The 27,138-nt window shown below is 48.4% G+C and overlaps 1 protein-coding gene across 19 annotated transcripts in view; it reads right to left on the bottom strand.

Annotated features, from left to right (window-relative positions):
• ZNF185 (zinc finger protein 185 with LIM domain) overlaps window positions 1-27,138 on the bottom strand; it is a 65,923-nt gene that overhangs the window by 7,523 nt on the left and 31,262 nt on the right. For 6 of the 19 annotated variants that reach the window (XM_070067407.1, XM_070067406.1, XM_070067402.1 and 3 more), the window contains 9 exons: window positions 26,531-26,629; window positions 24,407-24,502; window positions 23,684-23,761; window positions 19,969-20,025; window positions 19,617-19,817; window positions 11,537-11,737; window positions 7,542-7,652; window positions 7,110-7,190; window positions 3,035-3,106 (listed from right to left, as the gene is read on the bottom strand). In XM_070067407.1, coding sequence (XP_069923508.1) covers window positions 3,035-3,106; window positions 7,110-7,190; window positions 7,542-7,652; window positions 11,537-11,737; window positions 19,617-19,817; window positions 19,969-20,025; window positions 23,684-23,761; window positions 24,407-24,502; window positions 26,531-26,629 — 996 coding nt within the window. The remainder of the gene's footprint in view (window positions 1-3,034; window positions 3,107-7,109; window positions 7,191-7,541; window positions 7,653-11,536; window positions 11,738-19,616; window positions 19,818-19,968; window positions 20,026-23,683; window positions 23,762-24,406; window positions 24,503-26,530; window positions 26,630-27,138) is intronic. The other 13 variants (XM_070067411.1, XM_070067408.1, XM_070067401.1 and 10 more) reach the window with 9 other exon arrangements.

The following is a 27,138-nucleotide window of genomic DNA, read 5'->3' as shown; positions in this document are numbered from 1 at the left end:
AGTTACAGAGAGACGTAGAGCCAGAGAGAGAGAGAGGTCTTCCATCTACTGGCTCACTCCTCAAATAGCCACAAGAGCCAGAGCTGAGCTGATCCGAAGCCAGGGCCAGGAGCTTCTTCTTGGTTTCCCATGCGGGTGCAGGAGCCTAAGGACCTGGGCCATCTTCTACTGCTTTCCCAGGCCATAGCAGAGAGCTGGATCTGAAATGGAGCAGCCGGGACTTGAACCAGCATCCATAAGAGGTGCTGGCTCTGCAGGCAGCGGCTTTAACCTGGTGCCCCACAGTGCTGGCCCCGGCAGCAGAGCTATTGATCAGACTCGTTCTCAGTCTGATGTAGACTTCTGCATTATTTCCAAAATCCATCATGAATCTTTGCTCCAGTCACTCTTTTTTTAAAGACTTATTTATTTGAAAGTCAGAATTACACTGAGAAAGAAGGACAGGTAGAGAGAGAAAGAAAGGTCTTCCATCCGCTGGTTCACTCCCCAATTGGCTGCAATGGCCGGAGCTGTGCCAATCTGAAGCCAGGAGCCTCCTCCAGGTCTCCCACGTGGGTGCAGGGGCCCAGGGACTTGGGCCATCCTTTCCTGCTTTCCCAGGACATAGCAGAGAGCTGGATCAGAAGAGAGCAGCCAGGACTCGAACCAATGCCCATATGAGATGCCAGCACTACAGGCGGCAGCTTTACCTGCTACACCAAAGCACCGGTCCTGCTCTAGTCACTATTATAGTACAAGGGAACACTCTGACATGGCCTTCATTCCAGGCAGCTTGTCTCTCCCTGCCCCTCCACCAGGGCCTGCTATCCTCTAGAGCAGGAATACCAATGCCTTCTCTCACAGGAGATATGCCATCATATGCCCTAGCTGACCCCGTCTTAATGGTCTTCTCTTCATGCCTAGAACCACAAAGCCCTGGCCCTTCTGTCCCTACATTCTTGGATCCACACTGCCCTTTGTCCACCCAAAGAGCCTGCTTGGATTTTATGTTGAAGTCCTGGGTTGACTATCTCTCCAGTTCTAGGATTCCTGCTTTTGTCCCTAGGAATCAATTCTGCTTTTCCTCTTCAGATAGGGTCTTCTCAAAGTGTCTGCTTGCCCTGATCCAAATCAAGGATACTACCTTCCAGATATGTGAATCTGTTTCTGACAGGAGCAGTGGTGGTGTAACCAACCTGATTACCATGGGGATCTTGGGTTCACCCTAACATCCTCATGCTGGCTTAGAGCTCCCTCAAAAGCAGCATTGCTAAAAGCTCCTGTGCTCAGGGTGAGCATTTGGTGCAGTGGTTAAGTTACTGCCTGGGACACCTGGAACCCATATTGCAGTGCCTGGTTCAAGTCCAAGTTCCTCTGTTTCTGATCCAGTTTTCTGCTAATGCATACCCTGGAAGGCAGCAGGTGATGGCTCAAATACTAGTGTGCCTGCCACCCACATGGGAAACTCAGATGGAGTTCATGGTTTGTGGCTTCAGCTTGGCCCATCCCCAGCTGTTGCAGCCATTTGGGGAGTGAAACCAGTGGGTGGAAGGTCTCAGTGTCTCCCTCTCCTTTCCTCTCCTCTCTTCACCCCCCCCTCTCCCCTCCCCTCCCCTCCTTTTCTCTCCTCCTCTCTCCCCTCCTTCTCTCTCCTCCTCTCTCCCTCCTCCTCTCTCCCTCCCTCCTTTTCTCTGCCTTTCAAATGAAAATTTTAAAAAATAAAGACTTTTAAAAAGACATCCTTCTGGGGCCGGCACTGTGGCATAGTGGGTAATACTGCCATCTATGGTGCTGCCAGTGCATATGGCCACCAGTTCGAGTCCTGGCTGCTTCACTTCCGATCCAGCTCTCTGCTATGGCCTGGGAAAGCAGTAGAGGATGGCCCAAGTGCTTGGACCCCTGCACCCATGTGGAGACCTGGAAGAAGGTCCTGGCTCCTGGCTTCAGATTGGTGCAGCTCCATCTGTTGTGGCCATTTGGTGAGTGAACTGGCAGATGGAAGATCTCTTCCCCTTCCCCTGTCTCTCCCTCTCTCTGTAACTGCCTTTCAAATAAATAAATAAATAAATCTTTAAGAAAGAAAAAGATATCCTCCCCAAAAGACTCCTGCACTCAGTGAAGATCTGTTTGTCTCAATATTTTACCACCACCCATCTGAGCTCACATTCTCTGTGCATACAATGTGTGTAAGTGCAGGTGACTGGTGTTGCCCTTAGAAAGTCCATTTCCTTCCTCCAAGCTCAGCAATCCATTAGTAATGCTTGATTCTGGATTTAGTAGTTGTGCCATGAGGACAGAGTCCCCAGGGTAAGTGATCTTGCATACACTAGAAGTGGATGCCTCTTTGCCTTTGCTCTAGTATAACTGGGTGGATCATGGTTGTCTGACCAATCTTGCCTTTCTGCTAAGACTTCATCTGGTGATATGACTTACTAAGTGATGTGTGACCTCCTGTAATCTGGTTGCTTCTTCAGTCATAATGGAAGGGACCTCCTTGGCCCCATCAGCTCACCTGCCTCTATATCTGAATGCCTTTGGAGAAGTCAGAGCCTTAACTAACTCCGGACTCATCTCATTCAGTGTAACTTGTGTGAATTAAGTCTCTCAAATGCTTTTCTCTCCTGTTCCAACAATTTTAAAATAGAAATCTGTGATGAGGTTCATCTCCTGGGGACAGAGTTATGGCACAGCAGGTTAAGCTGCCACCTGTGAAGATAGCATTGTATATGAGTGCTGGGGCGAGTCCCAGCTAATCCACTTCCAATCCAGCTCCCAGCATAAGCCCAGGCAGGCAGCAGAGGATAGCCTAAATGCTTGGGCCCCTACCACCCACATGGGAAACCTGGAGAAAGCTCTTGGCTCCTGGCTTTGGCCTGGACCAGCTCTGGCTGTTGAGGTCATTTAAGAAATAAACCAGGGAGTGCAAGATTCTCTCTCTCTCCTTTCAAATAAATAGTGTATTTTTAAAAAATTGCAAACAGATCAGACACTGCAAAGTTATATACAAAAGCAAAGAGACTTAGCATGGCAATTTTCCTTAAGAAAGCAGATATACCTCTCAGAGTACAGAGTGCTGTCATATGGGGGTTTCTTCTCCATGTCAAATGAGTCATCAGTGCCGCTGATGCTGCAGGAGTGTGATGATGGGAGAGAGCAGAGTAGAAGATGAGAGTCATGCCTGAGGGCACACTTTTCTGTGTGCCACAAGGTGAGACATGATTCTATACCACGGAGTGGCACTTGGTGCATACGGAGTGATGCCAAGGAAACATAATTCTCATGGAGAAGAGCTCATCCTCAGCGGATGGACAAGACACATGGTGGTGAGGGAGATGACAGGGGCAGGGGACTAGGATTCCTAAAACTGTATTACCAGGAAGACCCTCAGTTTCCAGGGAAGGGTAATCAACCAGCTACAATCCCTGGGTCTCTGTTAGTGAAGCTGTCATTCTCCCAGTAGAAATGTAGCAGCTCCATAAGGTAGTCAGCAGAATTGCTACTACAAGGTTGGGTGACCTGCAAAGGTTACATTGGGAAGAAGGGGTGAGCCAGCATTTCAACCCAGGTCCCAGTTCCTCCTAAGAATTAAGCTTATAATTAAACTTTCAGGAAGATAAAGTAAAAGGGCAAAATATGAGCCAGTGTTGTGATGTGGCAGATATGGCAGTGGTTTACATCCCAGCTGCTCCACCTCCGATCAAGCTCTCTGTTGTGGCCTGGGAAAGCAGTGGAAGATGGCCCAAGTCCTTGGGTCCCTGAAACCGCATGGGAGACCAGGAGAAGGCTCCTGGCTCCTGGCTTTGGATAGGCCCAGCTCCAACTGCTGCAGCCATTTGGAGAGTGAACCAGTGGATGGAATCTCTCTCTCTCTCTCTCTCTCTCTCTCTCTCTCTCTGTAACTCTGTCTTTCCAATAAATAAATAAACCATAATAAAAAGGGAAAGGGAGGCAAAACACAACAGGCTAAGCAATCCCCACTACTCAACAAAGCAAGTCCACTTTTTTTAAATAATACATGTTTTGACTGAATGTTCAGTTCAATTGTAAAATGAATGGAATTGTCAGAGTCTAAGCATTAACTAAAATTTTTTTTAAAGATTTATGTATTTGAACGGCAGAGTGACAGAGAAGGAGAGACAGAGAGAGAGAGATTTCATCCACTGGTTCACTCCTCAAATGGCCACAATGGCCAGGGCTAGGCTAGCTGAAACCAGGAGCCAGGAACTCCATCTGAGTCTCCCACATGGGTAACACGGCCATCTTCTACTGCTTTCTCATGTGCATTAGTGAGGATCTAGATCAGAAGTGGAGCAGCTAGGACTTGAACAGGTACTCTGATGTGGAATGCTGGTGTTGCAAGGGCTGGCTTAACCTGCAGTTTCACAATGCTGGCCCTGTAAGCATTAAATATAACAAAGCGGTAGGACTGGGAGAAGAAAAACCTGAGGATGGATACAGCTCAGTTAAGCAGCTGTCAGACAGCTGCCATAGGTGTGCCAGAGGCTTCACAGAAATTATTTCTAATCTCAAAACCTAATCAAAGAAAAACTAGAGAGAGAAAATAGATGAGTTGGGGGAGGCTGATAAGAGGTATAGGGCTGTTGTAGGGGCAATGAAGTGTTCTGGAAATGGATACTGGTGGTGGTGGCACACCTATGTGAATATACCCAAAATCACCAAATGATATACTTTTAAGTGTGAAACGCAACTCAATAAAGCTGTTGAGAAAAACTACCTTAAAAGGTTATAGATGAGAAAACAGGCTTAGAGAAGTTGAGACTGTTGCCCCAACAGTGGGAGGTGTCAGCAAAAACATCAACTGAAGGACCTGTTTCAGTGTGGGTATCCAGTATACTTCCATCTGGCATGAAGCAGCAGATGGAGACGTGATCAGTAAGAAGCTACATGTGGGGTCAGTGTTGTGGTGCAGCAGGTTAAGCCACCACTTGTAATGCTGGCATTTCTTGCTGGAGTGCCAGTTGGAGTCCCAGCCACTACACTTCCAATCCAGCTCCCTGCTAATGTACCTGGGAAAGCAGCAGCTTTGGCATGGCCCAGCCCCGATTGTTGCTTGCATTTGGGCAATGAACCAATGGATGGAAGATCTCTTTCTCTGCCCCTCATTCTCTATCACTCTGCTTTTGAAATAAATGAATCAGTGAATGAATGAATGAATTTAAAAGAAAAAGAAATTACTGTGGCCAGTGTTGTGGCATAGCAGATAAAGCTGCTGCCTGTGAATGGGCATATGATATGGGCACCGGTTCAAATCCTAGCTGCTCCACTTCCAATCTAGCTCCCTGATAATGCACCTGGGAAAGCAGCAGAAGATGGCCCAAGTGCTTGGAACCCTGAACCTGTGTGGGAGACCCAGAGGAAGCTCCTAACTCCTGGCTTTGGATTAGCCCAGCTCCGGCTGTTTCAGCCATTTGGAGAGTGAACCAATGGATGGAAGATCTCCCTCTCTCTCTCTCTCTCTCTCTCTCTCTGAACTCTTCCTTTTAATATTTCCTGAATTGATGTTTCCCTTTTCTCACCATGGAGAACAAAGCTGGTGGTGTGTTTGCCTCCCATTTCCTGGTATAAATGGCATCTTGGGGGCTGGCATTGTGGCATAATGGGTACAGCCACCATCTACAACACTGGCATCCCATATAGGTGAGATTCATGTCCTGGCTGCTCCACTTCTGATCCAGCTTCCTGTTAATGCACCTGGGAAGGCACCTGAGGATGACCCAAGGGCTTGGGCCCTTCTAGCCACATGGAAGGCCTGGAGGAAGCTCTCGTATCCTGGCTTCAGCCTGGCCCAGCCCTAGCTGTTGCGGCCATTTGGGGAGTAAACCAGTAGATGAAAGACTCTCTTTCTCTCTCTCTCTCTCTCTCTCTCTCTCTCTCTCTCTAACTCTGCCTTTCAAATAAATAAAATAAACTTTAAAAAAAAGAAAAGAAGTTACATGTGTATCAGGAATTGTTGTCACATGTGTGTTGAAACAAGACTGCCCAGCATGATGGAAAGAGTAGGGGTTGACAAGAGGATCCCTGTGATCTGCAGTGGGATGTATTAACAGTTTTCTTTTTTAAAAAAATGTATTCCCATCACTTTTTAAAAAATATTTACTTATTTATTTGAAAATCAGAGACATAGAGAAGGAGAGAGAGAGAAAGAGAGACCGAGAAAGACCGAGAGAGATCTTCCATACACTGGTTCACTCCCCAAGTGACCAAAACAGCCAGAGCTGGGCCAGACTGAAAGACTGGAGCTTCTTCTGGGTCTTCGACATGGGTTCAGGGGCCCAAGCACTTGGGCCATCTCCCACTGCTGTCCAAGGTGCATTAGCAGGGAGCTGGATTGGAAGTGGAGCAGCCGGGACTTGAACTGGAATCCTTATGGGATGCTGGCACCACAGGAGGGGGCCTAACCTATGCCACAGTGCTGGCCCCTAATTAACAGCTCTTGAAAAAAATGATGCTCTTGGAATTTCACAACAGACAGCGACAGGGGATGGTGTTGTGTCACCATGGGTAAAGCTGCCACCTGCAACATCGGCATCCCATGTGGACACCAGTTTGTGTCCCAGCTGTTCCACTTCTGATGCAGCTCCCCATTACTAGTCTGAGAAAAGCAGCGGAGGATGGCTTAAGTACATGGGTTCCTGCCACCTACTTGGGAGACCCAGATGAAACTCCTAGCTCCTGGCTTCAGCCTGGCCAAGCCGTGGCCATTGCAGCCATCTAGGGAGTGAACCAGAGGATAGAAGATTCATTCTCCTCCCCACCCCCTCTTATTCTCCCTCTCCTTCTTTCTGTAACACTGCTTTTCACATATTTTTTTTAATCTTAAAAAAAAAGACAGCAGCAAAGACAAGCAGAAAAGGATTCCATGGGAAATGGGGTACAGGATGACTTAACCATGAAAGAAGAACTCAAAAGTACCCAGTTAGGTAGAAACAGCTGAAAATGCATAAATCACATCAGCATGCAATTATGTTACCCAATCATTCAACAAACAATGATCTACAACCTGTCTTAAACCAAGACCTGGATTAGATACTGGTGACAAAGGAATGGGGACAAGATGGAGCCTGCCAGGAGAAGGCCATGACCTGGATGTCTCTGGGGCTTTCTCTTACCTGCCATAGTGGGAAGATGCTGGCTTTCTGGAAGACACTTCACTAGCATTCATGTACTCCTTCACAAAGACAATTCCTTGGCTGTGGAAGGAGCACAGCAGAACAAAAAGAGGTACGCTAGAAGAATCCAGGGGACTGGCCTTGGCCCAGAGGAAGGGTCCAGGACTAAGAGGACCCCAGCCTGCTATGAAGTAACTGAGGATACTCTGGCAAGGCCTACAGCAGAGGTATCTGTAGTGTTTTGAGCCCTAGAAAAAGGGGGAGTTCAGACTGGAGGCATTAAGACTGCACTTATATGGCCCTTGGCCAAAAGGCTGCCAAGGAGTTGAGCAAGGCATTACAAGGAAGCTGAGTCATTGACCTCCAGAAAGGACACAGGAAAGCCCCTGTGCCCAGGGAACATCTTCCAGGGTGCCAGGTATCCCTTCTTACGTGGTTGAGCTGGAGTCCAATTCACTGGGGGGAGCTGGAACATAAATGTGAGGCTGTTCAGAAGTGGCAGTGACAGTAACAGTGACCATGCAACTTGAAGGGCTTCTCACCCTGTAAAGAATGGAGAGGAGGTGAACTGGTTAACATGGAGAGCTGGGGGCTGGCGCCATGGCTCACTTGGTTAATCCTCCACCTGCAGCGCTGGCATCCCATGTGGGTGCCAGGTTCTAGTCCCAGCTGCTCCTCTTCCAGTCCAGCTCTCTGCTGTGGCCTGGGAAGGCAGTGGAGGGTGGCCCAAGTGCTTGGGCCCCTGCACCCATGTGGGAGACCAGGAAGAAGCACCTGGCTCCTGGCTTTGGATCAGCACAGCGCCAGCTGTAGTGGCCATTTGGGGAGTGAACCAACGGAGGGAAGACCTTTCTCTCTGTCTCTGTCTCTCTCTCTTACTGTCTAACTCTATCTGTAAACAAATGAAAAAAAAAACATGGAGAGCTGACATCTTCCAGGGTTTTCGGGGTCTAATCCCAAGCCTGCCCTTTCAAAGCATTTAAAATGCCAGGACCAGCCCTGTGGCGTAGAAGGTTAAGCCTCCGCCTGTGATGCTGGCATCCTATATCAGCACTGGTATGCATCTCAACTGTTCCACTCCCGATAAAGCTCCCTGCTAATGCACCTGGGAAAGCGACGCATGGAGGTTCAGCAAAACCATGAGACCTGTCAGTTTCCTGCCTCTGCTGATAGTGGATGCCTTCCAGAATATGCTGCATCTGATTTCTCTTCTCCTCAACACAAAAATTCATTTGACCCTCTGCCTGTTTGCCTTGTCTTCTTCAGAGAGTCTTCTGCACGATGGGAGTCAGGGCAGCAATGGAGTATGGCCCAAATGCTTGAACCCCTGCACCCTGGTGGGAGTCTTGGAAGAAGCTCCTGACTTCTGGCTTCGACTGGCTCAACCCTGGCTGTTGTAGCCATTTGGAGAGTGACCAGTGGATGGAAGTCCTCTCTGTCTCTCCTTCTCTAAGTCTGTCATTCAAATAAATAAAGTAATTTTTAAAAAGAAGAATGCCAGTGTTTTATAATAATGCCTGCAAATCACTCAGAGATCAACTCATGGAATACCTTGTTTCACAGGCAAGAAAACCTAGGCTGGGGGTGGGGTGGAGACATGGTCCGGGGCCTCATGTCAGACTCTGATCTTCCAGTATCTGCCGAGAACTCTTGACTGCGGCCAGGAGCCTTGGCCTCTGTGACTCCCTCCGAGTGGAGTCAAGGAGCTTTCAGAGATGTGACAGGAGGGGGAAGAATTACAAGACACAGCTTGGCTCACCTCCTCACTGGATAGGACAGTGCCTTACTAAGACCCCCCACCATCACCGACGCAGCCCTGACTCCCATCCTGCAGAGGACTCTCTGAAGAAGACAAGGCAAACAGGCAGAGGGTCAAATGAATTTTTGTGTTGAGGAGAAGAGAAATCAGATGCAGCATATTCTGGAAGGCATCCACTACCAGTAGAGGCAGGAAACTGACAGGTCTCATGGTTTTGCTGACCCTCCATGCTTTGGTCACAATGCATGGCCCTTGGCATGGAATCTGATTTTTGAGGCATCTAACAAGGCCTTTCTTTGGCTAAGCCCTTTACAGGCTCTCACTGTGCCTCCCCCACTCGCAAACCCTATACCCACTGCTGCAGTTGCCCACTGCACTTGAGGGCATTCTGTTGGGCACCAGCACTGACCACCCTGTGTAACTTCCAGCTCACATCTGTCCAACCTCTAGTAGTCTTGGGCTACCACTATGGACACACAACACAGGCCTGGGCTGATTTGAGCTTCTCTCCAACATGCTGCCACTCAGGTCTGTACATAGTTGCCTTCCTCTGGTGCAGGCTCTGAGGTATAACTCCCTTGTTAAATAATCCAGTGCCCAAGACCCCATCTAGCATAAGAGTGGGGAGGGGGGCCGGCACTGTGGCGTAGTGGTTAAAGCCCTGGCCTGCAGTGCTGGCATCCCAAATGGGCGCCGGTTTGAGTCAGCTGCTCCACTTCCAATCCAGCTCTCTGCTGTGGCCTGGGAAAGCAGTAGAAGATGGCCCAGGTCCTTGGGCCCCTGCACCCATGTGGGAGACCTGGAAGAAGTTCCTGGCTCCTAGCTTCGGATCAGTGCAGCTCTGGCCGTTGCAGCCATGTGGGGAGTGAACCAGTGGATGGAAGATTCTCTCTCTCTGCCTCACCTTCTTTCTCTGTGTAACTCTGACGTTCAAATAAATAAATCTTTAAAAATAAGAGTTGGGAGGGAAAAGAACAATAATGACCTAGAACCTGACTAGTTGCCCTGCTCACAGTCTTAATCTACGTCCTCTCATTTGCAACTCAAGCTCAAGCCATACTAACTGATGTGAAGATCGCCTGGATGTGCCGAGCTCTGTCATGCCTTTACAGACTTGCCACTGTGGGCTGGGTGAGACAGCCTGCCTCAATATACTCTATCGCCATTTGTCTATTCCCCTATCACCCTGGGATTCAGGAAAGCACCATGGAGATGGAGAAGGGTCCCCTGGGAAGCTGGAAAGACAGATGGAACATGAAATGCAGAGCCAAGGAATGAAAGGATTGAGTATGAGAGGAAGGCAATTAGACCGTCTGCTGACCGAACACCTAGCAAGGATCAGGCATCCTTGGATCCATGTCCAGCAGAATAGTCAAAGGGAGAGAAGAATTAAAAGGGCGAGGTAAAAACAGATCTCAGGATGATCCTGCCCCCTCCCAGGACTACCATGGGAGTAACAGGAGCCCTCCAACAGTCCCCATCCCTTGTACAATAACATCTCACCTCCTTCCCAATTGCCTTCTCTCCCTAACCTTCCAGACCCTACAAAACCCAGCTCCTGGCCCCTCCTCAACTCATTTCCTATCTGCCAACCAACCTAGCTACATTACCCTGTGCCTGGGTGCCCCTCTATCAGAGTACCAACTTATTTTGGTTGTAAGGCAGTTTCCATAGCCCAGCAATTGACAGCACAGGCTCTGGGCTCTGACTGCCCAGGGACTAATCCTTGTTAAGCCATTTCCTGGAACCAAGAGATATTAAGAGGCTAGAGGTCACAGCAAGGCAGGTAAGGGGACAAGAAAAAAACAGTCACAAGGTGCCAGAAATGAGGGAATCTGGAAAATGATAAGTTCTGAAGGCACAAAAGCCAATGGATGGCCTCCTAGGGATGAATGCTGAGTCTGGGAGACAGATATGATCCAACAATTCCAACTTTCCATGGACTTTTAGAAACAAAAATTGACAGAATGCTTCAAGATGGTGTATAATCTTATACTAGATTGATTGTAAAAATACACGTTCAAAACTCACGGCTGTTTTAAAATGTGACAAAAATATTGCACAAATTCACTAGGTCTTCAAAGTTGGGAACTTCTGAGAGCTACTGAAAACAGGATTTGGTGGGTGGCCACAGGAAAGACATCAAGGGATCAGTGCTGTCCAGTACTGCTTTGCTCCTTGGCTTCATTCAGAAAACTCACAACCCCTGGTTCTTCAGGCTACTGCTGCCAGTCTCTTGCAACTACTGCCCAACCTTAGGTCACTATGGTGGAGATGAGTTATTGCCCAAATACCGCCCTTGTATGGCCATCCTGCACACAGTGCCAGAGGAACTGATCTTCCATCTAGTAACTTTTAATTATGCTCCTCAGAGATGGTTCGTGCCTGTGACAAAAGAACCCACACCCTTCCCTCAGACCAGGTTTTCTCTGCACTGCCCTGTGTCAGGCTTGCTCCAACAGGGTTGATGCCATGATCCACAACTGAAACTATGATGACCTATCCCTGCGATGCTCCCATCTGCTCTGCAGCTCTACGGCTCATTACTAGTCACACTTACACAGTGTAGTGGGCATGCCTAGCTTGTGGTGGGCTTGTCCTGGGTTGTAACCCCTGGCCAAGAACCCTGGCTCCAACAGGCAGGATTCCAGTGCAGCTTGGCCCTTACCTGCTGGCACAGCCCTCCGGTTCAGGTTCAAGGAGCTTCTCGGGTGCCCTGGGGCTGCCCTGCCGCTCTGGGACGCTGGGATCTGCAGGTTGCTGAGCGGGTGCAGTTGGGTCTTCATGGCCTTCTCTCAGGGCTCCAGGCCTCTCCTGCTGGGCTTCTCCCACCTTGGTGGCCACACTGTTCTCACCACCAGCCACGGTGCTGAGGAAGAATGAACACCCTTATGGAGAGAGTGCCCTGAGACTCGCCCCTGCTCACCCAGAGCACGCCAGCTGGCACCTCCCACAGGCATGGAGGGGTTCACCTCCCGGGTGGTGGGGCTGAGAGCAGCAGACAAGTACGGACCACACACCCTGGGGAGCAGTTCGTGTCCTCTTCAGAGGACCTCAGTATCACTGCTTTCTAAGGCAAGGTACACTTGATGAATTAAGGAAGTGTTAAAAGACAAAGTCTTCTTGCTGGAAAAACATTAGCATTCCTTTTCCGCTCAGTCCATTGCCATCCCCTTTTCCGTCCTTACCCGCCTCCAGCCCACCTGGCCCCTTAAAAAGGCCTGAGTCATCCAGTACTGTAAATCGTCCTGTAGTCGGCCAGGCGCAGAAGGCGCTTGTCCATGTGGAAAGGGGTTTCTCCCCTAGACTACCCTGGAAAGCTAGCAGGGGGAGAAAGCCGGGGAGCAAGTCCATAGCGGCGGCGGGATTCCCAAACCAGCAGTGGACTTCACAAAGAGGGGGAAGGGCCAGGAAGTTTGCAGGGCGGGTCTGAAGAGGAGCAGCCGGGCCCATTTGTGATCCTCGCGCACCACCTCGCGGCCAGTGTGCGCAAGGCAGCAGCAGAACCCAAGCCAACACCTCATCACAGCCCGGATAACCATTTTGTTGGTTGACGGTCTAATTTCCCAAAGGGCTCGGACGCCCTAGCTGATGGTTGTAGGAAATGGCGGCGTGCGCAGGCGCACTAACTACAGTCAAACGCGGTCCTAGACGCGGGGTCCCGGCGCGCGCACGCGCGCGCTCATGCAGACGGATTGCTGCGGCCACTTTGTTTTCAGAGCTAGGAAGTCATCTTCTTTATTGCAAGATATATTGTTATGAGTTTATATAGTTTTCATCTCATTTTTACAGATGGTAACGCTGGGTTAAGGACCCACTTGCAGCTAATAAATGATAGGATGGGACATCCCTTTTTGCCCCCATCGCTAAACTTGATCTTGTGACCGTTGCTACACTGACAGAGACACTAAGTAACACTTATTGTAGTAAGTAGGCCTTATGGTGGGGTGGAAGCAGACACCAGGGTTCATCAGTTAAATGTACCATTTAAAAGGCTGGCACTGTGGCTTAGCCGGTAAAGCCAATGCCTGCAATGCCAGCATCCTATAAGGGAACCGGTTCCAGTCCTAGCTGCTCCATTTCCAATCCAGCTCTCTGCTACTGCACATGGAAAAGCAGTAGAAGATAGCCCAAGTTCTTGGGCCCCTGCACCCTTGTGGGAGACCTGGAAGAAGCTCCTGGCTCCTGGCTTTGGATCAATGCAGCTCCAGCCCTTGAGACCATCTGGGGAGTGGACCAGCAGATGGAAAACCTCTCTCTCTCTCTCTCTCTCTCTCTCTCTCTCTCTCTGCCTTTCAATTAAATAAATAAATCTTTTAAAAACAAATGTCGCATTTAAAACAAAAGTCCCTTTCAACTTCAGGTTCCCATACCACCCCCACACAGTCCCTTCCACCCACCCAACTCTATAGAAAGAGCTCTCTGCACTCACTCTTGTTACTGTTTCATTCTCGTTTTAGCATTCAACATTCCACAGAAGCTGTTAGTGCTTCTCTGAAAATCTGTGCTGGACCCCTGCCCTTCCCCCATATGATCTTACAACACATCTTGCACACCATAATGAGCCTACTGATCAGAGGCTTGGGTGTCCTGGCATTGTCTAAGTGCTATAGAAGTTTATATGGACTATCAATGTCTGTACTTCTTTGAGGGGGTACCAAAATGTTGTGCAGAAGGAACAGCTCTTTTTTTTTTTTTTTTTTTTTTTTTTGCCCTTCCATGGCAGCACACTAGCTGGCCTCCTGCTCCTCTGGCCATTCCTTATCCTTGCCTTTTGACAGGTTTCTCTTGTTTTGGCCTACTTACTAATATGGATGTTCCTATGGGGTTGCAACACCAACATCTTCTCTTCTTACTTTATGCATGCTTCAGGAACAATATTATCCATTTTTATGGCTTCCATTGCCACTGACATACACAGGACTCCCAAATGTCCTTTTTCATTCCACACTTTGTTCCTAAATCCCAGTCCCATTTATCACAGCATCTGTCTCCTGAGCCTCTTTTTCTTTTCTTTTTTAAGACTTAACTATTTATTTGAAAGGCAGAGTTCCAGAGAGACAGAGAGACAGATCTTCCATCTGTTGGTTCACTCCCAAAAGGCCACATAGACTAGGGCTGAGCCATGCTGAAGCCAGGAGCTTCTTCCTGTCCCTGGTGCAGGGACCTAAGGACTTGGTCCATTTTCCACTGCCTTCCCAGGCACACCAGGAGGAAGCTGGACTGGAAATGGAGCAGCCGGGACTCGAACCAACACCCACATGGGATGCCAGCACCGTAGATGGCAACTTACCCACTGCACCACAGCACTACCCCAAGACCTTACCTCTTACATGTCTCATAAGTATCACACCTAACATGCCCTGAATGTATTTTCTTATTTCCCCTGGTTGAGAGTCTAAGTGAAAGGAGATGGCATTTTTTGAGATAAAGAACACATGGGAGAAGTATAACTGGTGTGCATTAATTTGTTTTATTTAGGTGAGAAAGATTGTGTTGTGAAAAATGTTTGAGACAAGCTGTAATTTGGAATACTGCAGATGTCTATAAGGCAACCCTGTGGAAGCACACTTAGGCATACCTGCCACTCATTAACAGCTATGTTTCCTCTTGTTCTTCAGGAGTTTTTGGCCAGAATTGGTTACTGCCTGGGGTGTTTATAATTGTATTTCTTATACTCTCCTCTGCCTTGACCAAACTCTACGCAGGCACCTCTCCTCCCCACATACCCCTGAACTTTGGCTTACCCTTGCTTCAGGTAGCAATTCAGAACATGCCACACTCATCAGCTTATGCTGAGGGACACATCTCCAGTCAAGCTATGCCCATCAGGTTCTCCCATGCTTGCCCAATTGCCTCTTAAAAGTAGATACTTGCTCTGCTTACCTATCTCTTTCAGAGAAAAAAAAAGGTCTTTTTCTTTGCTCAATTTTATGATGCTTGTAAATTTTAAGGTTGCAGGATTATTCCTATCATAAGTCTTTCCCAGATAAAATTTTTCCTTATCTATGTCCAAAATGAATGAAGGGACAAACGAATAGTGGATGACTGATTGTTGCCCTCTTATTTCCTGGCTGTGCCCTTTGCTTCTGCTTTCTCCCTTCTCAGTTCTCTCAGTGACTCAAACGTTTTCCCTTATACAAAAGGGTCTTCACTATTGCTGTGATAAACTTTTATTAAATTCAAGTATTCTTTTATATATATTTTTTTCCTTGCAGAGTACTAGAAGGTGGGTATATTGTGTTTTGTTTGTTTGTTTGTTTGTTTTTGTTTTTTTGACAGGCAGAGTTAGACAGTGAGAGAGAGAGAGACAGAGAGAAAGGTCTTCCTTCTGTTGGTTCACCCCTCAAATGGCCGCTACAGCTGGCACTGCGCCGATCCGAAGCCAGGAGCCAGGTGCTTCCTCCTGGTCTCCCATGAGGGTGCAGGGCCCAACCACTTGGGCCATCCTCCACTGCCTTCCCGGGCCACAGCAGAGAGCTGGACTGGAAGAGGAGCGACCGGGACAGGATCCGGCGCCCCAACCGGAACTAGAACCCGGGATGCTGGTGCCACAGGTGGAGGATTAGCCAAGTGAGCCACGGCGCTGGCCAAAGTCAACTATTCCTCACACAAGGAACCAATATGGTTCAAGTGACTAAGGAGTCTGTCTCACCAGCAAAGTCATCCAAGAAATCCAACTTATTCTTTTTATCCCAAAAATTACATTGTTCTTCTCACCCCCAGTCATCTGAAGTGACTGTTAGTGGGTTATTCAAGTTAAAGCTGAAAGCAACAGTGTCCCATATGCTAAGGTCTTATCTTTAGTACTGATTGCCCTATGATTCTCTACTGCTGGGTCATATCAATTTCCTCATATGAAACAACAGCTGCCTGCCATGAGAAATCCATATTGTCTGGGTTTTTCAAAGATTCTAATCTTGTCAACCCAGACATTCTATTGACAAGGATTTTTCCTATCCTCCATTCACTCTCCTTCACAAGTTCTGCTGGTATCACTGCCTACATCTCAGGAAGCTCTCAGTCTGCCTTTCTGGCATAAAGGAAAGTGCACCCGGCTTTCCTCCTAGTGCATCCCCAGACTGGGGATGAGGCAAGTCTTGCTACTTGGGACTGTTAAAAGTAACTGGCCTTTAGTCCCTCTGGCCCCAAAACTCCAAAGACCACCTATCCAGAGCCATGGTATAATTCACCCTTCCCGGTGAATGGCATCTGGTCTACTAGAGATGCCATGCTAGTGGTCAAGCTCAAAGACTGGAAATAGGGGACCCAGTAGGTCTAGAAAATGGACTTGTCTAGAGCCATAGTCTAGCAGCCTCCAAAACTTGGACCCCTGAGAAGAAGTGAGGAAGGGCACTTTCATAGCGGTGCTCCCTACCTTACAAACACAGCAATATGCCAGGGCAACCTACCCAAGCCAGCCTTGTAGGAGCCTCTACCTGAAAGCCTGAGCATTGCCTATTTAAGTATGCTGCCTTGGCCCACGATCTCCATGGACTGGGCACTTGCTTAGTCAGTTCCAGGTAGCACAGAAACAGATTGGAGACAACACATAGTCTATCCAGCTGCTCCACACAGAAATGTTGCTTTCTGAATTGACATTTGCCTCTCCTTTTCTACTGCTTCAAGTCTTAGCTGTTTGCCCAATTCTCAGTTTATTCTACTTAGTTTATAATTCTCTCTGTGTCCATTTTCAAAGTTACTACTAAAGTCTGGGCCCCATCATGTCTTCCATGGAAAACTGCACCCACTTCTTGGCTCTTCTCCCTGCCTCCGCTCTGCCCATCTCCAGTCCACTTTTTTCACTATCACTGTAGAGACCAATCCAAGGCACTAATCTCACCATAATCCCACTTTGTTCCTTTCTGGCTGATTTTTGTCCTGCAAAGAAAGCCCAAAGTGTTTACTATGGTATAAGGGACTAACCTTGATCATTTATCCAACTCCTCCACCACTTCTCACCATAAACTACCCAGATCAAACCAAAGCATGCTCTCCAGTTAGCTGTGTACACTAGCAGGAGATTCCCCACACCTCCTCTTTGCCACCTGGAAAACTTCTTCAAGAAGACCTCGTGACACTTCTGTGCAGCCTTCCCTGATTCCACAAGGATGGCCAAAGTAGATGCTCTTTCTTATATGTGCCCATTTTAACTTAGCATACCTCTAGGTCAGCACTTACCACTGTTGAGGGCTGTGACCTCCTTGAAGACAGGAATCAAATCTTATTTATCTACATTCCCAGTGTTTAGTATATGGCTTGCATTGTGTAGTTACTAAGTACAATTTGGTTTAATAATGGAATGCATACCTTATTAATTCAGAGCAAAAATCAGACTGTGCACATCTGTCTACTCAATACCTGTCCTGCCTCCCCACCAACATCCAGCGCAGAAACAGAGCTGCCTTCTTCCTGCCCAAGGTTCTAGGACTGCACGATGACCACAGTGATCCTTCTCCTTTGAGTTTGTTCATGTCTCTTGGAACTCTGCTTACCCCACATGTAGTTCATCTCTTGAACATATAAACATGTACATGTTGCTGCCACCTCAAGGAAACCATCCCACATTCATGGCTTTATGGCCAACATTTTAGAGTTCTACACCTATGAACTACACCTCATATTTTCCACTCCCTCCAGAATCCACCATAATCCAACCACATACTTCCCTGTTCCCCCATATTAGCAAATCTCATGAGCCTATTTCAGGGTCTATAGCACATTGGAAAATTAGCTCACCCTGGTTTGGTTTCCAAACTGTAATTTTTTCAGAGTGCATTTTTTCTTGGTTATTCTATTTAGCTAAAACTTGCCTTCTCAGTACCTCTCCACAATGCCTCTTCCTCCTCAAGACCCTTTAGTATGGTTTTCTACAATTAGAGCCCATCTACCTTTGTTTCTTTCTTATCTATTCTCATTTTATATCCTTGGTTAGGGCTTTAGGGAGAAATAATACATCCTCTTTTTTTTTCTTTTTGAAACAAAAGAGGCACAGATACATGTCAGATAATGGAGGTAGGTAACTCTCAGATGTACAACTCAAAAAGAAGGCTCCCTCTGCATCCCTGAAGCACACAGACCTCTCCAAGGGAACTTGTAGAGACAGAGAAGCAGGAAATATGCGTTTTATACACATTGGCTTCCAAATAGATTCTCTGATCCACCTCTTATGCTCTTGCACTTGCCGCCTAGCAGCTGACAACTCCCAACTCCCAAGCTCCTGGTCAGATGTTTGCTCGACTCCAGATCCGTTAATTCAGTATCCCACTAGACACTGTTGCCTGCATCCCCTACAGGCACTTCAAATTCTGTGTGGGCCAATGACCTTATCAAATCTTCATAGCAACCCCTCCATCCCTCACGCTCAGCTAGTTCCCAGCACCACCCACCCAGTCACCTAGTGCTGCAATCTGGATCAGCCTTAGGTACTGCTTTTCCCTCACTGGTACCTGTAATAACCCAGTGACACTTGTGGCCTCAAAACGGCCCCTTGTTCTACACAAGAAGTCTTCTAACAGATCTCCTGCCTTGTCTTTCCACACCCCCATCCCAGGCCTGATCCTGCACAGGGCAGTGGAGGGATCGTCCTACAATTAAAGTCTCCACAGTTTCCTCTACCTGGAAGTCTTTATCCAGCATGTCCTTCAGGCAAAACCCTTCTTCATCCTTCCAAGCCCAGTTCCAACCTTACTGCACCTATAACGAAAGCTTTCCCTGGCACCATGACCACCCCTCAAAAACCAAAATAAAAACAGAACTGATCACCTCCAGCTTTGTCTAGGGGCTACACCAATTGGAAAAGTGACCAGTAGTGACACTCAGTGTTTGTGGATTGGGCCCCTCCAGGCTTGAGACCAAGGAGTCAAAGATGTGTTGGGTACTCTTAAATTAGAAAACCTGGCCCTAAAATAACTTTGTAGAAGCCCCAGAACCATGAGGATGGATGAGTGGGGCCCCCACAGATTCCACCATTGCTGCTCTCCTTGGGCAGCGAGACTCTTGGCTCCCTCCTCTACCATTTCTACCTTGTGTAAAGAGATTTTCACTTTGATCTGCAGAAGTGACAAGTGCTTTTTGTTTGCATTCCTGGAAACGACTGAGTTATACAAGCCCACTACATTGTAATGATCTGTTGTTTCTTTAGTATTGGAACCAGGAGGCTATGTACCTTCCAGAGAACCTTGACTTGGAAACATGCCCCTGCCCCTCAACACACACCACATGATCACCAATAGTTACAGTCATCCTTACCCTGTCACTCACATCCCACATCACTCACTCACGCCTTCTCGATCATGCTGCTTTCCTCTCACTATGGCCTGCTCTCTGCTTTGCCTTGTCATTCTCATTCATTCTCTCTCTCTCTCTCTCTCTCTCTCTCTCTCTCTCACTTTACACACACAAAGAGCCCTCAGCCTACCTGGGATCCTAACCTGAAGTGCACCTGCACACTACAAGAATGTCTTCCCTTCTGCCTCGTGTGTTGGGAATTAGGACAGACACCTCCTCCTATCACTGTCCACCCCAGCTCCTTCAACAACAGGAATCCCATCCACACTGCTCCAGGTTCAGTGAGTCACCACAGCTCACTCACAGGGCAGAAGACCAAGCACCTGTGCATATAATGTGTCAGAATTGGCATGGAGTTAGAGGAAAAATACCTCCCACCTGAGGTGCAACCACTGACAAGAAAAAAAAAAAAAACCCTGGCTCCAACAGGCAGGATTCCAGTGCAGCTTGGCCCTTACCTGCTGGCACAGCCCTCCGGTTCAGGTTCAAGGAGCTTCTCGGGTGCCCTGGGGCTGCCCTGCCGCTCTGGGACGCTGGGATCTGCAGGTTGCTGAGCAGGTGCAGTTGGGTCTCCATGGCCTTCTCTCAGGGCTCCAGGCCTCTCCTGCTGGGCTTCTCCCACCTTGGTGGCCACACTGTTCTCACCACCAGCCACGGCGCTGAGGAAGAATGAACACCCTTATGGAGAGAGTGCCCTGAGACTCGTCCCTGCTCACCCAGAGCACGCCAGCTGGCACCTCCCACAGGCATGGAGGGGTTCACCTCCCGGGTGGTGGGGCTGAGAGCAGCAGACAGGTACGGACCACACACCCTGGGGAGCAGTTCGTGTCCTCTTCAGAGGACCTCAGTATCACTGCTTTCTTCTTGCTGAAAAAAAGAAACAGCCTCTATTTGTAATAAAGGAAGCTCAAGACAAGAGCTGCAGGCAAGTAGATGCGATATCACCCAATAACCAAGGGGAAAACATCCCATTGGTACAGTGCCTCTCCGTTTTGCTTCCATGCTGATAGTACAGATATCAGAAGTGGTATTACCCACCCTACCTGTGCCTGTAACATATACTCTTGAGCCAAACACAGACACCGAAGGCCTAAAGAGCTCATCTCCAAATTCTGGGAGACAGCTGTACCGTGGACTTAATCAGAGTTCTATCCTGCCCCATGTCCTCTGTAGAAGTAAGATAATAGGGGTGTCCTCACCAAATTTTGTGACTAGAGCCATGATTCTCCACAAAGTGCAATTTGAGGTTCACTACAAGTTAGGGACTAATGGACTACTAAGACTTTTTTCATCCTAGCCCTTGGTGCAGGGCTACTATCATTTAGAGATGTAACCCATCTGGGTTATGAAAAGGAAATCATAGTCAAACACCCACAGCAGGCTCACCAGTGTAATATCCTGCCGGTCTTATTCTTAGATGCTAAGTGGTTAGAGACAGGCTAGGTAATCCTGGGAGTAGCCACCACTGAGGTCTTAGAGTTTGGATTAGTTGGTTTCCCTGAAGCCCTTCCTTCTGAATGTAACTGGATTAAAGCTCCAGTACCCCAATGCCGCCACTGCCAATTCCTAACACAACCACATTCTTTACACAAAGCAGAATGTCCCCATTCTACTCCTGTACTATCTCTACTAGACTCTTCCACTGTTTGACAGTGGTTGTCAGCACTGTGAAAATTGCCTAAAGTTTGGCTGCTAGTCGTGCAGAATGAATGCAAGACTGAAAGCCCACATTTGCAATCTAATAAGGAAGAAAACTGCCTGTTTTGGATATGAAGTCTGGTAACAAAAGTTTAGTGCGAAAGAGATGACATACTTTTTTTTATTCCTGCTGGGGTTCTGCATTTAGTTTTAAGGTTTTATAGAACTGGCTTTTGACATTTATACAGCACTTTGTACCAAGAAATGTCCTACATGCTTTATATATGCAAATCCAGTTAAACCTAACAGCAATGCTATATGACAGGAGCCATTAGTTCCACTATTCTACACATGAAGACACTGAGGCAGACAGAAGGTGAGTAACATGCAGAAAGTCACACAGATACTAAGTGGCAGAACTTGGATTTGATTCCAAGCACCCAAGTCCATACTATTAGGGTATTATACCACTTTCCTTTGTATACGCAGGACTAAGTAAGCATTAAAGCAGAATTCGTAACGTTTGGACCAGTTGAAATTAAATTCCTTTATAACCTACGAAAAATAAGGTTCCACTGCTCTGCAGGATTTCAACCCCCCAGTCCCACCCCCACCCTCCACAATCCCTCACCACTGAATCCCAAATCCCAGGCCAGGTCTGCCCAAAGGTTAATCATGGCCAGAGGATCCGGTTGCTCTCCCCACACAACCACACCTCCTGCCCCTGGCCAGTTCTGAAGACCAGTATACAGAGTCCAAGAGGTGTTGGTGCTAAGACCACCTGACAAACTAGAGCCACAGAACTCTCCTTCGACTCCTTAGGGTCACTGTACTCTGCCTTCCTGTAGCCAGGGCCTGGGTGACCGGCAGTTGTCCACGCGCAGTCATCTCAAGGCCAGTGGGGCCATCATTGCCCATTTTGCTGTGAGTCGGGGTGGGGGTGGGGGTGGGCAGGAAAAGCTTAAGAGCCCTCAGGGAGGGGCCGAAATTAGCGGCCAGGATATTTGTGGTCCTGGAGCGCCACCTCGTGGCCGGTATGGGCACGGCTGCAGGAGAAGCCCTGTTGTGGCAGATCTCGTTCTGGACAGCCATTTCGCTTGGCGGAAGGTCGCACTTCCCCAGAGGGCATTGCAGCCCAAGCGCGCGAATGCAGGAAATGGCGGCGTGCGCAGCCGCACTCACGACAGCTGTACGCTGCTTTAGGCGCGTAGGCACTTACGCTTAGAGGCGCACAAACGCCCTACCGCAGCCTCTTAAAGGCGCAGGCGCGTTCAGAGTCCTCCAGTCGGCAAGGACACGCGCAGACGCACACGTTTCCTATCTCCTTAACCTCTTGTATGCCTTTTTTTTTTTTTTCCCAAAAAAAGATCGCGAACCCTCCAGAGCAAGACTACTAACATTTTGAGCTGTGTAATTGTGGGGGCGGGCTGGGGAGGAGGACACATCATGGGATTTTTAGCAGCATCCCTGAACTCTACACTTTAGTAGCCAGCAGTACCTCCCACTTTCCGTTGCGACTACCAAGATCTCCGGATATTGTTAGCTCTCCGGTTAGTGGGGTGGGAAGGTCCAGAAGATGCCCGTGGTTCAAACCCAAACAAATCAGGAAAATTTTTTTAAATACTTCCTGGGTGATTTTTCAAATGTAGCAGGAATCAAGATGCAATGTGATCTCGAGAAACTTTGTATTGAGTTTTGCAAACTTTTAAACACCAGAGGAAAGTAGTTCGGAGCCTGGGCTCTAGAGTTAGCCAGATCTAGACTGCTACCCGCTTTGCTTCTCACAGCACTGCACCCCTGGCTTTCCGTGGTAACCACCTGGAAGTTATGGGTGTGGGATCTTGAGAATAGTCTCCAAAGACTTCCTAAATTAGCTTTCTGTAGTTTCTCTTGAGGTTTTCCAGAGACCCTCTTAATTAGCACTACCACTTGTAAGGCTCTGGATAAGTCATTTAACCTTTTTTGTGCTTCAGTTTCCCCATCTTACCCATCTCACAGGGTTGCTGGGAAGACTGTAAAGCACCTGGCACTGCACATCCCACCCTCCAGCATCTGGTTTAAGTAAAACAAAAGAAAAAACAAACAAAAGACCAGTTGCAATATCTGGAGATGAAAACATGCATTCACTTAAAAAAAGCAATCCCAAATCATAGCATGCTCCCCTTTGGGTTGAAACTTGAAATAAAATGCAGTTTCCTTATCATGCCTGATGAAAGCTCTGTTCCATCTGCATTCTCTTACCAGCTAGCCAGGCTCCAGTAATTCCACACTTTGGAACACACTAAGTACATTCCCACTGCAAGCTTAAGTTTTTGGGTCCTTATCAGCAGCTCCCTTCTCCCTGTTCTCTTTGCTCACTGCCTCGCACTCCACTACCACCATACTCGGTAGCCCTTGTTACTACCAGTCACTCTTTATCTTAGCACCCTGGCTATTTTTTTTTTTCAGATAAGTCCTTCCCAGGAGGCACAGAGACCTGAGTTCCAGGCCTATGTTCTTCATTCTAATTAGGTATCGACCTTGAGAAGCTGGAAAGTAGCATATGAGATGCTGTGACTAGAGAGCTGTGTGCACAGTACATGCTCAAAAGTTAAACAGCTGTGTCAATCATTGGCAATAAGGTACAAAAGGCCAATCATCCCCTACCCACTTTGGCAAGCCTCTCTTCCATCGCTTCTCCCTAAGGACCTCATCACTGGCCACACTCACCTATGTACAGTGCCCAGGAAACAACAAGTTCTTTTGGGCCCTTTGTTTATCCTACTCCATCTGCTAGGAGGATTCATATTCACCTTTTGAGATTCAGATTAAAAGCCAGCTCTTCATGAAGCCATCCCAAGCCTCTTCCTTGGGTGTAGAAGCTCAGCACTGTGTATTCATGTCTTACCCCTTTGTGTCCTCCAGGTCTGCTGGACTGTCATTCCTTCTATCATCCAGGACAGCAGAAGTCAAAGTAGTACTGGAGCTGAGAGAGGAAGCACACAAGCCCACTCTGTCTCAGACCAAAGGAGGCTGGGGAGCCCAAGGTCTTCACCTGCCTGGCTGCTTTCACACAGGAAAGGGAAGAACTACATCTGCCAGTAAAGTCTGCTCTCTCAGTCCTGGCACAGACATCACTGTGTCTGATAACATCATTTAAGCCTTGGATGTGGCCTTAGCATCTCAGTTCAAGACTAGGCAATACCGCCTGATAAGACTGGAGCCACTGTTCTTCCCAGTTCCCTGCTACATGCTCCTTGCTAGCAGTATCTTTTCCCAAGCTGTGCCTCCCAGTGCCCTCCCCTCTACCACGAGTACAGTCTTCCCCTCCTTTCTTCCCCCTCCCTTGCTGGGCACTGCAGCTTGGTTCTATGTAGATTGGTGCTAGACTGTCTGGGCCAGAAATCTTATCACCTGTCCCTCTTCTCCCACTGCACTGGGTGGGTAGGTCCAGCTCCAGGTCAGGCCCCTTTTAGGCCTCTCAGGCCTCCCTGTCCTGCTGTGACCACATGATATGAAGAAAGCATAGAGCTAAGAAGTGTGAAGGATGTCCTGGAGTGCTGGGGCTGAGGCTGATCCTGAACACTGTCTGACAATGGGATTGCTCACTGGGAAGCTGCCCCGTGCTTACCTCACAGCCAGTGGTCCAGCCTTGCAGGACTGAGAGTTGGCACTATCCACCTCCTGATCCCCTGAGAAAGAGGCAAGGCCAGCAGCTGAGCCCATCCTGTGGAAGGAACCAAATGTAGTCTGGCTTCAGAACTTTGTGTCTCTTCCAAGAGAGTGACTTCAATCCCCAGTAGCTGATGGGGACTGAGGAGCTGCTCAAAGGAATGCTTGGGGCACAATACTACTGAGATGCCATAGGGCAGTGTGGCATAGTGGCTGAGTACATGCTCTTGGCTTTGCTCCCTCCCAGCTCTGTGTCCTTGGACACATTACCTGACCTCTTTGGGACCTTAATTTCATCACTGGTGAACTAGGGAATGTGAGTCATCATAACTATTCCTACAAGAGTAAATGAGTTCAGAGATTGCAAGTACTTTGGATAATACCTGGGCTGTACATACAATAACATGTTCTGGTCTTTACAAGGCCCTTTGGCCAGTGGGAGAAGCAGTGGCCCTTCATAGTCCCTCTGTCTCCACCAAGTTCATACAGACTCAGGGGGAGCTCTCTCAGTCTTCCCAGGGTTAATTTGCCTTCTCTGTCTCTCTATAAAACAGGCAGACTTATGCTCACAGGGCACCCCATCACCTGCACAAGCCTGTACCCTGCACTTGATTTAGACACTCACCAAAGTAAAAATCATAAAAATCTAGATGGGTCTTCAGATTACTTTACCTGTTGTTTAGAGGCAGGCTTGGCTTCACTTTAAGGAAACAGAGTAGAAAGCAAATACTTCTAGCACACCTGGTGGCAGCCCAAGGACCAAATCTCTGGTCCCACAACCCTTCCTTGGACAGGCTCAGAGACAGTGGTCACAGAGGCTGGATTTAGAAGTCAGAGCTCTGGCTCTATGCAGCCACTAAAAACTAGTAAAGTTAGCGAGGGAAGGGGGCTCCTGATGGCCTTGGAGAAGTAGAGGTAGCCAATTAGAATTGAGAAAGGGTAGTGGGCTGGTATCTTGTAGTTGCAGACACCAGCTTTGCCACTCCTCCCTAGTCATCTGCTCTCAACTATAAGGGCTGTAAGCACAATTTGCAGCTAAACAATGTGAACTATCTGCACAGGTAGCCTTGGTGCCCAGAGATGACTCATGCTTGCTTTGGGATTCTTTGGGGATAGCTGGGAAAGTGGCTTTGACTCCACCCAAGTCCAGGTACCCACAGCCTAGCAGAACATGCTTATTTTTTTTTTTTGACGGGCAGAGTGGACAGTGAGAGAGAGAGACAGAGAGAAAGGTCTTCCTTTGCCGTTGGTTCACCCTCCAATGGCCGCCGCGGCCGGCGCACCGCGCTGATCCGATGGCAGGAGCCAGGAGCCAGGTGCTTTATCCTGGTCTCCCATGGGGTGCAGGGCCCAAGCACCTGGGCCATCCTCCACTGCACTCCCTGGCCACAGCAGAGAGCTGGCCTGGAAGAGGGGCAACCGGGACAGAATCCGGCGCCCCGACCGGGACTAGAACCCGGTATGCCGGCGCTGCTAGGCGGAGGATTAGCCTAGTGAGCCGCGGCGCCGGCCAAGAACATGCTTATTATAGCCTAGTTTATCTCACTGGGGCTATTGCTTTTCCCTTGACTGAATCTCAGAGTAGAAGTGGACAGAGAGGGCTGGGGGCAGGAAAAGGAGACTTTGGGGCTTCTGGAAGGGAAAGCAGAAAGCAGGACCAAAGAGCCTCCTAGTTGGTCCTCAGGGCCCAGCCAAAAAGTAAAAAGGTACCAATACCAATTCCTCCATCATTCAGTCATCCATTCATTAGTTTGTCCCTTCACATATTTCGTTTATTGTATCTTCCCAGTGCTAGCTCCTGGGCCTCCAGCTGGGAGTGAAGCCCTGTGCCTGCTCTGGTAGAGCTTAAGAGCCAGTGGCAGTGGGTAGAAGAAGGAACAAGTCTCAAGCCTAAGGAAGCCCAAGAAGCAGTGGAAAGCCCAAGGACAAAGGATTTGGTGGGGGTGAGAGCATGGGCAAAGCAGTAGACAGGAGCCCCAGGAAATGACTAGTGTCCCACCCCCAGCAGCCCAAGTAGTTGGGCAACTTGACCCTGGCTTGTCACCAGAAATATGACTGAATCTACCTCCCCAAGATAGCTCACCCTCCTCTTTCAGAGCTGATATCTGTTCCAGTCAAATCTTCAGGCAAGGACCCCAAGGCTCCAGATCCCATGTTGCCATCACTCAACTGTGCAGTTGGCCTATTTAGGGAAGAGAAGTATTTATTGACTCTGAATGTCCTGAGAGCAGGCATCAATGGGCAGAAACATGGGCCCTTGATTGCCATCCTGCACTGTTGTGACCAGAACTGAGCCAAGCCCAAGTTGACTCTAACAGGAAGTATTTATGTGTTTCTTCCAAATATAATGGACTGCAGCAAGAGTAGAGCTAAATAAAAAAAGAGCAAAATGGAGGAGACCCACACGTTGGGGATCTGATGACCAAGAAAGCAAGGGGCAAGGCACTTGGGGCCACTAATAAGCCACAGAAGTCAGAGACAGGGATCTCTCAGTCCTTCCTTATTCCTGTGGCTCAGAGTCTGACTGCAGGTTCCAGCGTTCCACATCAAGAAGGTCTGTGCCTTCTTTATATATTTTTAAACTTATTTATTTTATTTGAAAGGGAGAGAGAAAGGGGGAAGGGAGAAAGGAGAGGGGAGAGAAAGAAGAGGAGAGGGGAGCAGCGACAGGAGGGGAAGGGAGGGAGCTTC

The sequence above is a fragment of the Oryctolagus cuniculus genome, chromosome X (assembly GCF_964237555.1).
Source record: "Oryctolagus cuniculus chromosome X, mOryCun1.1, whole genome shotgun sequence".
NCBI lineage: Eukaryota > Metazoa > Chordata > Mammalia > Lagomorpha > Leporidae > Oryctolagus > Oryctolagus cuniculus.
The sequence above is the reverse complement of the archived record's forward strand: the minus strand, read 5'-3'. Positions and strand labels throughout refer to the sequence as shown.